Source organism: Podarcis liolepis (assembly GCF_965112155.1).
Source record: "Podarcis liolepis genome assembly, chromosome: 2".
NCBI classification, from domain to species: Eukaryota; Metazoa; Chordata; class Lepidosauria; order Squamata; family Lacertidae; genus Podarcis; species Podarcis liolepis.
The window spans coordinates 62435568-62448232 of NC_139555.1; the positions used below are offsets into that span (position 1 = coordinate 62435568).

The 12665-nt window shown below is 44.1% G+C and overlaps 1 protein-coding gene across 2 annotated transcripts in view; it reads right to left on the reverse strand.

The window, feature by feature from the left end:
• Nucleotides 1–872: 872 nt before the first annotated feature.
• The window catches only part of PDGFRB (platelet derived growth factor receptor beta), an 82765-nt gene continuing 70972 nt past the window's right edge, over nucleotides 873–12665 (reverse strand). For both annotated transcript variants that reach the window (XM_083487971.1, XM_083487970.1), the window contains exons 19-23: nucleotides 9820–9931; nucleotides 8356–8455; nucleotides 7872–7977; nucleotides 7184–7431; nucleotides 873–6601 (exon numbers count right to left, since the gene is read on the reverse strand). In XM_083487971.1, coding sequence (XP_083344097.1) covers nucleotides 6469–6601; nucleotides 7184–7431; nucleotides 7872–7977; nucleotides 8356–8455; nucleotides 9820–9931 — 699 coding nt within the window. In that variant the 3' untranslated portion in view covers nucleotides 873–6468. The remainder of the gene's footprint in view (nucleotides 6602–7183; nucleotides 7432–7871; nucleotides 7978–8355; nucleotides 8456–9819; nucleotides 9932–12665) is intronic.

Genomic DNA, 12665 nt, shown 5'->3' on the forward strand with positions numbered 1-12665 from the left:
CAAGATAGGTCCTGGTAAATTAATTGGTAAGGTAAAGGTAAAGGTAAAGGTAAAGGGACCCCTGACCATTAGGTCCAGTCGTGGCAGACTCTGGGGTTGCAGCGCTCATCTCGCTTTATTGGCAAAGTACAGCTTCCGGGTCATGTGGCCAGCATGACTAAGCCTCTTCTGGCGAACCAGAGCAGCGCATGGAAACACTGTTTACCTTCCCGCTGGAGTGGTACCTATTTATCTACTTGCACTTTGACATGCTTTTGAACTGCTAGGTTGGCAGGAGCAGGGACTGAGCAACGGGAGCTCACCCCGTCATGGGGATTCGAACTGCCGACCTTCTGATCGGCAAGCCCTAGGCTCTGTGGTTTAACCCACAGCACCACCCGCATCCTGAATTAATTGGTAGGATTCCAGATATTGGAGGAGCCCTCAAAGTCTTGACTCACACCTCTCAGAGGTGCATACAAACAACAGACCAGGTCTATGCTGTTGGCAGACCTGCTTGTATGCCTTCTTACACACCTAGACAGCACCTGTAAGCTCTTCTTTCCACTTACCTTTTTTCATACAGGCCACTGAGTCTTCATCTGCTCACAGACTCCGTCTCCATTGACATAATTTTTGCTATATAAGTCTTCTTTCTTTCTTTCTCTCTCTGTCACATACACTCTCTCCTTGGTACTGCAGATAAGCTCTCTCTAAGCCCTGGAGTTATATTAACCATGTTCAACAAAGAGTATTGTGGCACCTAAGCATATTAACATTCTTCCTCTCAATGCTGTTAATTCATTTGCTAAGAAATTCAGGAGAAACCTCCTCAACCCCCCATGTTTTCTAAGAAATGTAGGCTGCAGTAAGATCACAGAGACGCCCCAGGGTTTTTAAAAAGAAGCTCTTTTAATTTTAAAAATCTTTTTAGAAAACACATATGACAAGTTTACAGCATAAAAAATAATATCTCACGGGTATAAATGTGGCTTAATAAGAGTCTTAACATACATTTGTAAACCTAGGATAACATTAAATCTTTGGTACCTTAGTTCAAGACACCTTTCTGTCTTTCACTCCCATGATGGTGTGCAAAGTATTAGAAAGACAAGAAATGGATTTTGCTTCCCATTCAGAGACTGCTGTCAGTTGCTATAAGAAAGAGTCTCTATGGCTCTGCCCAGAGACAAGGATTGGGAATGCCAAAAAGGTGCCTGGAAAGTGGAACAACTTCCTCCACAAAGAGGAAATTTGATGGATGAAGAAGAAGAGACACATTGTGATTCATTTCTAATGTTATTTTCCCCCTATTCATTATTTTAAGATACATGTAACAAAATAAGAATAAAGTGGACATTTTTGTAGATGTCAAAAGATTATTAAATCCAAGTTTGATACACACAAATGGCAAAGTTCTTCTATCTGATTCATCAGAATCAGTGGCAATGTTGGCCATTTTGTCTCAGATTCTTTAATAGAAGAAACATAACATGGAACTGACCCTTTTAGAAGTGTTCAGATTCTCTTAACACTGACCATATAATAACTGCCTATAATAATTGTCAATAAGATTTGCATTATGAGTGTCTGTAAAGCAAGTAATCTGAGAAAGGATTCCCTTTTGCTTGGAACATGAGCAATGCTTTACAAATCAAACAGAACTGGTTTGATTCTCCAGTCCTCAATTTAGTATTTACTGGTTTCCAAACTGTTTTTGAATGGTCTGCTTATTTCAGAAAGCTGGTGAGACTATGAAGAAGGGAGCTTAAATGCCAATATTGGCCAACTTCAATAACATTGTTTAATTGCACTTCTATCACCTGTCTTTCGATCTACGAAGGACATGTTGGCCCTTGGAAAAGTAGACAAGGCAACTCATTGTCCACCATACTAAAGGCAAATAAAGTCCACCATAATATGGATCACACCACAGCAACAGAAAGTAAAACTCTGCCATTCTCTACATCCCTCACTTAATACAAACAACACAGTCAAACAGAAAAGGAAAGCAGAGACAAAACAAACTGTATACATATCAATCTCATAAGCATTTCAAAGCGCAGAAAATATATATAAAAAACATAATTTTGTAATGTGACAATATTCCTCTGGTACATTCTGGCTACATAGCAGTAGTGGCTGGCTGGAGAAAGGTGCTTATATTTGAACTGGTAACAGTGAAACAGCTGTAGATTAAAATATTACAGAGACTATACTAATATGCTAGACTAGAAATGAGACCAAGATTGCAAAAATGGATTTGAGGCATTTCTAAAACTTAGCATGTTTCAGTCAGGGATTTGGTTAGCCAATATTCTAAAAATATAAAATAAAGCCAAGCAAACCCAAATGACAGTAATGCAAAAATACAAAACAGCAATGGACCCCTGGAGGAGGGAGACTCATAGGCCAAACCATGGCCATAAAAGTTGTGGAAACAGAAGAGTTCTTTGGTTAAGTACCTCCTCCTGCCTCTCACTCTTGCCAATGTCAGGGGTCTAATCCGCAAAGGTCAGCTGTCTTATATTAGTGTGAAAGTTTTATTACCTAGAACCCACTGCAGCTGGTGCCACGTGGTGACTGGGGCCCAGCAGGTACGAATGAATTGCAGTGTTTTTTTTGTGGGGGGACATGGTACCCAGCAGTCTGAAACAGTGGAATGGAAATGCCTAGGGACTTCAAATTTCCTATCTGTTTTTTGTTGGTGAGGAGTTTGGCTCTGTGCAAAAAGTGACACCTAATCCTCAATTTCAATTGTTTTGTGTCCTTGCTATACAAGCTATGAGAACATCCACTGGTGCTGCTTCAACCCAGGATGGGGTGGGTGGGTACCTTGGCATTTGGCAGTGTCATTTGGCTGCTCCACTGGCCTCAGCTGGAGTCATTTTCGCTTGCAGCAACACTGTTAAACCACCGCCTCACCAAGATGTGAAACGGAAAAATGATTCAGCTTAGTGGAACAGAAGGCAAATCAGTTTGTTCATCCTTGTCAAGGAACCTTAGGTGTAGCAGAGCATATCTGCCCAGTTACAACTATAGCCCATTGAGCTATATAATTATATATGGTTACTGTGCTCTTTAAAATGCTGGCTTGTATTTCAGGTCACACCAAAATCCCATCACAGAGCATAGGAAGGTGCCTGACACCACGGCAGACTAAATTGACTGGCAATAGCTCTCCGGGATCTCAGTAAATGTCTTGGCCAATGCCAGGGAGACCGTCTGCATAGAAAGCATCGTGTGCTGTTGCCACTGGGAACATGACCATGGAAAAGTACTAAGCCCATTGGGCTAATACTGTTTAAGCCAGCTGGGATAAAACATTGTCCATGCTATGGTAATATATGAACATGGTGTAGTTACTATACTACATAGCACTTAAAAAGAAGCTATGCCATAGTGGTCTTACCCATCCCCACCCAGAGATATTTCCATCATATTAATGTCCTAAAGTAGAATGCCAATAGGTCATTTCTACAGGCAGCAATATCATCTAGTAGGTAACTACTTTGAATTACGAGTGTAATTCAAAGACTGACTGAAAAGGATGTGTCTTTCAGTTGGAAAGAGATAAACCTGGCACTGCCCATGATTTATGGAATATACTTTCTCGCTGCCATAACACTAATCCTTTTAAGTGGCACATTATTTTGAAAACACCCCCTGCTTCAATTACTAGTACTTAAATCTAAATGTATAACAAGAAAACGGACAGAAAATTAGCAAATACAACATTGGGAGTGGGGTAGTGGTAGGTACTAATGCCTTTTTAAAAAAGTCACCATTATAGTAAATGTACTGAAAAGCCTTTCTTTCTTTCTTTCTTTCTTTCTTTCTTTCTTTCTTTCTTTCTTTCTTTCTTTCTAAAAAATCCCTAACTTGACTCACCACCCCCTCCCCCATCTATATCTATGGAAGGCAGTGAAAGATATGGTACAAAACAAAATAGACAACATTTTGTTAACACCAACCAGAATGCATATTTAGTGAATTGGAGGAGACATTAGAGTCAACTCTGCCAGGAATTGCTTCTGTTAAGGAAGGCTTCGAGAAAAAGCAGTTTTCCTACTGGGGCATTTCTGGCTGAGGCAAGTTTGGAGTCGATCTACAGTTTATGATGAATGAGAACCAAATTTGACAGTTCACGACCACAGTGAGAAACCATATTTTTGAAGCTCTTTACATGTAATAGGCCAGCACTCCAAAGAGAAGGCTACACAGCTCTGCTGTGCTACACATAGTGATTTTCTTTTTTACAAGGGAGAATATTCAAAGTGTGCTGCCCCCCACCTGTAATTTGAAGTAGCATGGGAAAGAACTCTGCTAGCTCATTCTGTCTAAAATGTAGATTAGCTCTGAGGCACACTGGCAGGAATTTTTCAAGATTCTCTTAAATAGAATATATTGAGAACCTCACCTACCATCTACTGCTCATCTTTGGAGTAGAATCTCCTCTGCCCATCCTCATCATCTCCCAATGCTTTGTGCTTAAAACAAGAAAAGTAAAGGTTCTCTATATAAGTCTGATATGAGATGCAGGCTATGCCATATGGTAGGCTTTGGCGACCTAGTGCCCTCCACTTGTTTGGGACTAACTTCCATCAGCTCTAGCCAGCATATGTGAACTGCGGCTGATGGGAGTTTCTACTGCCAAACTGCAGAAGACAATTATTATCTCAAGCAATTGCCCCTCTCATGCCCAGATAATGTTTAAAAATCCTGTGGATCTGGGCCTTTAGGTGGTTAATTATGTTTATTCCACAAAATAGTAGTTTCTCACAGTTCATCATGCTGAGACAGCACTGTGTGGGAAACATGACCTTCTAGATAAGCTTTCACAGGGATATCATCCTGACACCTGCTATAGGGAGCATTAGCTAGCTCTGGAAGTGACTTCCTGCCAAGTATTAGTTAGTCTTTTGCTCTGGTGGAAAACAGATGTATCACCCAAATTCTAGCTGTGTATATATACCCCCAAGAGCATGTTTGTTAGTCAGAACCTCTATACTAGGCTACCTGGAAAGTGCTGTATACTGGTCAAGCTCCAGGTCATGCCCATTGTCTGTTGAGGGGCTCTCTAACAGCATCATGGATGTATGAAAAGGGCAACGCTTTGTGGTTTTCTTTGAGCTGTTTAATAAAATCTTCAGCCTTCACCCCATTGTGTTCTGAATCCAAAAAGAACCATTGCCCCTTCGGGTGCAACAGAGTTGTAGTCCAAAACATTTGGAGGGCATCAGGTTGGCAAAGGCTGCCATATGCACAACCTGCATTTTTCCTGAAAGAACCTGCCAGCAATCCTTTCCCCTTAGAGGCAGAATGGGACAGACCAACGACAACGGCTATCAATTGACCTCCAAGGTAAAACAAATATAGTGCGGTTTGCCTTTCCTCACAAGGTACACTAGCACCCTCCTACTGGCCTCAGAAAGACCCACTTGTTCCTTTTAAAATGAGAAGTATGATAAAAAGACAGAATGCAGAGAAATGTAGCCGTGGACTGTCCTGCTGTTGCCACAGCTGAGTCATTAGTTGATGGTCTCCATTTGCTCAGTATGTCCTTGGGCGATAAAATTGTGGCTTTAGGTCTAGTCTAGACAATCTCTGATCCTTGAGATCTATTAGTACCTGTAATCCACGGTACCTGTATCAGTACCATCATTCTCGTGATCCTGGAACTACTCAGCAAAAGCAGTGGAGAACCCAGGCAATGAAGAGCACAACCCGAGTGAAATGCCTGATATTGCTCTTCTGTTGGTCATCATCATAATGCTGCCCTGAACAGAGAATCCATGCAATGTCTGTAAATTGGATAAAACTGTGGGCAGATCACTTCTCGGTGTCTCCTTCGCTAGCAAAGCAAAAACAAAAAAACTGTCCATACATACGTACATTCATACCCCATCCACACTTTCATGATAAGTTTTAAAAGGTGTAATTTAATAACCCATTGATTAGAGAATTCATTGAACAGTTGCTGGCCTCCAAAATCAGGTTGCAAAAATAGAAAGTGAAACAATTAGAGTAAAGGCACTCCTCAAGAGAACCACTGGGGGTTTTTCTCTGGCTTGATACAAGGGGAACATGCCTTATTGTGGAGAGATTAGTCTTATACGAAGGTTCATTCCGCTCCAGCAATAAGGTAGTGAGGCTGTCAAGCAAAGAGTGACATTTCTCATCATGATGGTCTTGGTTAGCAGAGACAAGTATGAATGGAGAATGAATTCTGCATTAGGCAATGGAACGAAAATAGTCTCAGTTATGAAGCGTGAGGAGCCATATAAACTTCTACTCAATCCTGGCTGCAGAAAGTCTCTTCAGTGTTACAGTTTCTGGGTTCTGCTGTGGGCTGAAGGGAATGGAAGATAATGGCATATTGCAGTAGGGCTGAAGGAGAGGGAAGCACCAATTTGTGACCAGAACTCCCCGGCACCACCATGCATGCACACAAACATGCTCTCTCTCTCTCACACCTCTCTAACAATCCTAGCAGTCTGGCTTTAGTTCTGGTGCTTTGTCTTCTCCTTCTTTTTCTTTTTCTTCTTCTTCTTCTTCCTGTGGGGCTAGAGGGCTGTCGCAGGATATAGTAGACGATGTGTGTGCTTCATTCAGTGAAGAGCTAATGGTGGAAAGAGCAAAGAAGAGAAAGAGAAAGAATCAAGTTTCAGCTTTAATCAGGAGTCAATACATTACGAAAGCCTTAGCTGGGTGCCATGTGGGCTGCCATTCTGATTTCTGAAACCAGTTGTTGTTCTTCTTAAAGAAAATTCCATAAGAAGCTTTAGACAACCATGTTCCCCATCTCCAAAATGGAGTAAATATATGGGGGCCATTCAGTGACTATACTGAAAGGTACTTCAAAATATGGGTTTCAAAATCTGCAGTCATTCTACCTAAGATTATTTTATCCATTTGTACTTCATAATCATTTGGCTCTTCGGCAACCACCACTTCAGGGTGTTCCAGCGCCCTGATATTTCAGGATACTTCAAAAGGAAGAACAATAGGTGAGAAAAACCTTTGGGAACCACCACTTCAAGGCACACAGAGCCAAGACTAATCCACTCAGCTTCCATACTGGCTACTGAGTATAAAAACAGTTTAATATACTTCACCTGCCAGGTAACCAATTGGTAGAACATAGATAATGGAGGTCTGGGAGTGAATAATGTCACAGTGGAAGAAAGATTAAGATTCTAACCTTGCCCGACTGCTGGAGGCCTCCTGCAGGTTTTCATTGGCTCCCTCTGGTTTAAGGTCCGGCAAAGGAATGATGTAATCATTGTCTAATTCATTCTGTTCAACAGCTGTATAAAGGACAGTGCCTGAGGTGGCGCTGGAATTGATGGCAGTGGACCTGGAATTGTTGAGACCTGAGTTCCAGGGCCTTGTGCGGACAATAGCAGGGTGGTCGCTTTTCAAGAATTCTTCATTGACTTGTTGGTACTTCTGCTCTCATATAAGGCAGATAGGACAGAAAGTGCTTGTGAGTGCATGAATACCACATGTAATGTTTCTGCACATGGCATTTTCATACAAGGACAAGGTTATTACATAAGATAAAGGCAATGCTGAATTTTTATTGATTCTAAATATAAGGACAGCCCTGATGAATCTACAGTTTCTTAAGAGCACAAGTCTGTGAAAAAGGCTAGCTCCAGATCTGGAACTGAAAATGGCAATGAAGAAACCAGAATCATACTAGAAAATACTATAATGTTAGACAGCCCACTTTCCCACCACTTTCCCTCTGTAATCAGATTTACTCCCAATCTTTTGCACAATCTGTTGCACACTGATGTCAACAGTCATGGAAGAGTTTAGAAATGAGGCTGTTTTCTGTGCTCTCCTCCTATCATTTTTATCCTCTCAGCCCAACCCAACTCTACCTTCTTATAGCTGTCTGCCAGCAGGTTCCCCACGAGTACCACCAGTTGAGAGAAAGAAGGTCGGATCTCAAATTTCTCATCCCAGCATTTCTGCATGATTTCATAGCTGGAGAGACACAAAAAGCAAATAATAATAATTTGGGAAGTGCAATACTGGCTTGCCGGTCAGAAGGTTGGCGGTACGAATCCCCACAACAGGGTGAGCTCCGGTTGCTCGGTCCCAGCTCCTGCCAACCTAGCAGTTTGAAAGCACGCAGTGCAAGTAGATAAATAGTGGGAAGGTAAACAGCATTTCCGTGCACTGCTCTGGTTCACCAGAAGTGGCTTAGTCATGACTGGCCAGTAAAGCGAGATGAGCACCGCAACCCCAGAGTTGTCCACGACTGGACCTAACGGTCAGGGGTCCCTTTACCTTTTTTATACTGAGAGAAAGGAAGGGACTTTTTCTGTACAAGATAGGCAAACATATGCTGTTAACACTTACATCTCATCAGAAGCATGTGTAGGCTTGGACATACGATAGCCACGTTTGATAGCATTGTAGAATTGCTCATTCATGGGCAGTTCAGGATATGGAGTCCCACCTAGGGATAAAAAAGGAGGTCAAGCAAAACCAGTTAGTGGGGAAACTTCTGTATAATGCATGCCAATGCCAGCACCACCTCATTCTAGTCTCTTTCTCACTACCAGTACAGCAATGGTAATGGCAACAGGCTATTGTTTGGTGGCCCCTCTGAGGACCGCACTGACAGTACACATGAAATTTATCACATGGACTTTCAGGTCAAACTTCTTCATGCACAAATTGCCAGTACAGGGATCCCAGCATGTATCAGAATGCTGCCCCTGCCCCACCCCCACTTATCCCTTTGCCCCTACTGTGGTCTCATTTCAGATCAAGGGGTCTGTGCCTGCAATTTGTATTGGGGAAAAGAGCTCAAATTCACTCCACTCTGAGTTTTTCCTCAATGCAAGTTGGATGGATAAAGGGTTATAGCCCTACTAAGCCCATGCCATGATCCCAGTCTAGCCCTCACACAGGAACGTGGTCAGTGAACGAACTAACAAATGATGTGATTAACTTGCAAACCCAGGCTGCGCACTCCCAAACACACACACCTTTCAGGTGAGCTACCAATAAAGGAGAACACAGTTGAATGAGACTGAATCAGGCTACAACTTTATTGACTACAGATGAAGTGGTTTGGCGTAAGCATTGGGTAAGCATTTATTTCCAGGCTGCCTACCGGAAATGACACCAGGGTCCACCTGGCAGCAGGGATTCCTATGACTTACATCAAATAGGGGGATCCTCACAGGGATCCCCGCCTCTAGGAGCGCTGAGGCCCAAGCCCCCCATCTGGGCAAATGGACAGAAGCAACTCCATCACAGATCCCTTTAACGGGATACCCTATTTCTGGAGGGGAAGGCGAGGGTACAACTAGGCAAAGGTTACCCAATGCCTAAACCGCCACTGAGCTGGGCATCGGGGGCTGGCGTGGGCTGTTTTAAGTCCCCTGGGAGCAGACCTGAGGGAAGCCTGATTGTCCCCTCAAGCCCACCCCCAGAGAGACCAGCCCTCCGTGCCAGCCTGCCATTGGCCAATTCGGCAGGCTGATGCAGGGCAGGATTTCAAGTCAGGCGATCTGAATCTCGCGCTCCGGCAGGGATCAGACCCTGACGCCCAGTCCAGCATTGTAGGCAGGAGGGGAGGCGCTGGCCTTCCTGCAAAGCTGCTACATCCCTGAAAGAGGGTAAGCGGACATCATGCATAGTTTAGTCCTTAGCTTGAAAGATTCTGGGCTTGTGTGAAGGTACTTATAGTGTGGCATATGAAGCATATGTAGATTAAAGAGAGTGAGAAACATTGTTTTCATTCCGTACACAGGCAATCCAGTAAGTGGGATGGGTCAAACAGAGTCTGGGTGACACTGACCAGTTGCTTACCCAGAGTGAATATTTCCCAGAGGAGGATTCCAAAGGACCACACATCACTCAAGGTGGTGTAGAGGTTGTTGAAGATGCTCTCAGGTGCCATCCATTTCAATGGCAAGAAGGTCTATAACCAAAAGACACAGCAGAAATGCAGTGATCTTCAATGAATTTTCATCTGTTTGCTAACAGTGAGGGCCTTCCATGTGACTTTTAATGAAACCTAGTCTGTAGCATGGGAAAAGCCACCAGGTATTCTATGGTATATTCCAGGGGAAATATATGCATGGAGAATTTTATGCACATAGAATTCCCTGCATAGAAATTTGTGTGTGTAGGCTTCCCCTGCTCAGACATCCATGTTCAATGCATGAGCATTGGGGTGGCGGTGGGGGGAGGGAGGAGATGACACCAGAGAGCAGTGAAACACCAAGGACAGGGCCTGTAGCTAGCACATAGAATCCCCTTCAACATGGCAAGTCCTCTTCATGTCTATAATGTGTGAAGGGAGTTAGTGAGTTTCCAATAGTCGGAGCAAAATGCTTAGAAACACGCCCAGTGTGGGCAGGAACAGTCAGGTTAGGCAGTGTGCTTGATAGAAAACAATGAACGTGATGAACATAAGAGGCTCTGGCAAAAGGGACAGACATACAATTCTTGCTACCCTCATTTCCTGTACTTGTCTCCGCAGTTTCCAGACCATACTTATTTGTGACATATGAAACTAGCCTGCTTCTGGTTTTCTCTCTAGCAGCTTGCGTGCTGCTTTCCTATTACAATTCCCTGAACTCTTAGTGGGCTTATTTGTGCAACCAGCATCAAAAATAATCTCCAGGAAGGATTGCGAAGGACCACGGTTTCATTTCCCTGTTCATCTAAGAGAAGGGTCGCGTAAGGGAGATTCTGAGATGTGCAAGGTGACTCACAGTGGTTAGATTATTTAAGCCTCTGAAAACCTCAGCCTGTGCATTCGCACAATCAGCTCAAGACAAAAAGAATCAGATATGTGGCTCTTGAGGATAACTGCAGAGTGCTTTGAGCCTTGTGTATATGCAGTGGCGTAGCGTGGGGGGTGCAGGGGGGGCCGGCCGCACCGGGCGCAACATCTGGGGGTTCGGGTTAGGGGGCGCAAATCCACGGGTTAGGGGGCGCAAATCCATTGGTTAGGGGGCGCAAATTACTTGCCTTGCCCTGGGTGCTGACAACCCACGATACGCCACTGTGTATATGGGTATTTTTTTATTAGAACAAGATGCTATCCAATGACAGCAGGAGCCAAATGTCTCAGTGGCTGCCATGTAAAGGAGAAAAAAGCATATGCAATGGTTGTTTCAGTGGATGTTTGGGATAGTCCCACATATAGGAATGTGCCAGCACAGACTGCAGACTGGAGCTTCTAGAAAGTTCTTGAAGAATACTCTTTCCATGCCCCATCCACCATAGCCGTCTGTGCTGAGAAGCCTCCTTGCTCAGATTCCCAGAAATTTAGGAAACCAAAATTGGTAATGCTAGCATGGATCAGTTAGGTGCAAGGAGTTTTGGTGCTTAGTATCTAGTAAGATGACTCATGGAATTAAAAGGGGACAGAGTAAATGCATACACCATTGTGAAGCAATCCATTGTTGAACACAGGTCATGAAGGGCTTTGGTACAGAATCAAGAAATGGATGTGGGCCTTGTGCTGTGAGAAGGTTAGAGGCCCAGAGCTGAGACATGCCAGTCAATGTAGTATAGAGGAGGAGATGGAACAGAAGAACCCAAAGCTAGAGAGGGTGCATCCACAACCTAGCATTTAGAACCAGGAAGGCAATGTCCGGTGTGCAGATTTGAGGGGTGGAATATACTGCATTCCAGAACCAAATAAATGCTCTGCTGCCACAGTCGGAGACAGTAATGTTTCTGAATACCATTTATTGGAAACAGCAGAAGTTGGGGAGAGTGCTCTTGTGCTCAGGTTTCCCACTGGTTGGCCACTGTGAGAATGAGATGCTGGCCTGGATGGCCCATTGGCCTGATCCAGCAGCCTCTTCTTATGTCCTTAAAACCAAATGGGGTTAAATAAGGGGTATGCAGACTACTAGGGACGCGGGTGGCACTGTGGGTAAAACCTCAGTGCCTAGGACTTGCCGATCGCATGGTCGGCGGTTCGAATCCCCGCGGCGGGGTGCGCTCCTGTCGTTTGGTCCCAGCGCCTGCCAACCTAGCAGTTCGAAAGCATCTCCGGATGCAAGTAGATAAATAGGGACCACTTACTAGTGGGAAGGTAAATGGCGTTCCGTGTACTGCGCTGGCTCGCCAGATGCAGCTTGTCATGCTGGCCACGTGACCCGGAAGTGTCTGCGGACAGCGCTGGCTCCCGGCCTATAGAGTGAGATGAGCGGGCAGGGGTACCTTTACCTTTACTTTATGCAGACTACTGGGGTCAGAAGGAACCATGTTTAGCTGGGGTTCCTTGTGAATGTAGATAAGATAATGAAGACCCAGTTCCTTACAACTGGTGACTTCTGTGGTCTCAGCATCAGCTATTCTTTTCCCTTGAAGTCAATATCAGAATTTTTGGTGTGAAAGAAGTATCCTAGAAGAGTTCAGGGCTTCCTGAAATATTTGAATGACTGGAAATTGCAGAAAGGTGGGAAGCTCTGGTTGCTTTTGCTTCATACACTTAGGAGGCTCAGCAGCTATAAGAGACGAGTGGTTGGCAGCACTGTTGTCTGTTCATCATGCACTGGCAAATGAGGGAGATGGGGCTGCTCAGTAGGTCCAATGAAGTTCTAGAGATTGCGTTAAAATTGGAGGTTAAGTTCTAAGAGACATAGTAACCATGGGAGCTCTGGACTAGAGGACTTACTCATAGCCGATGA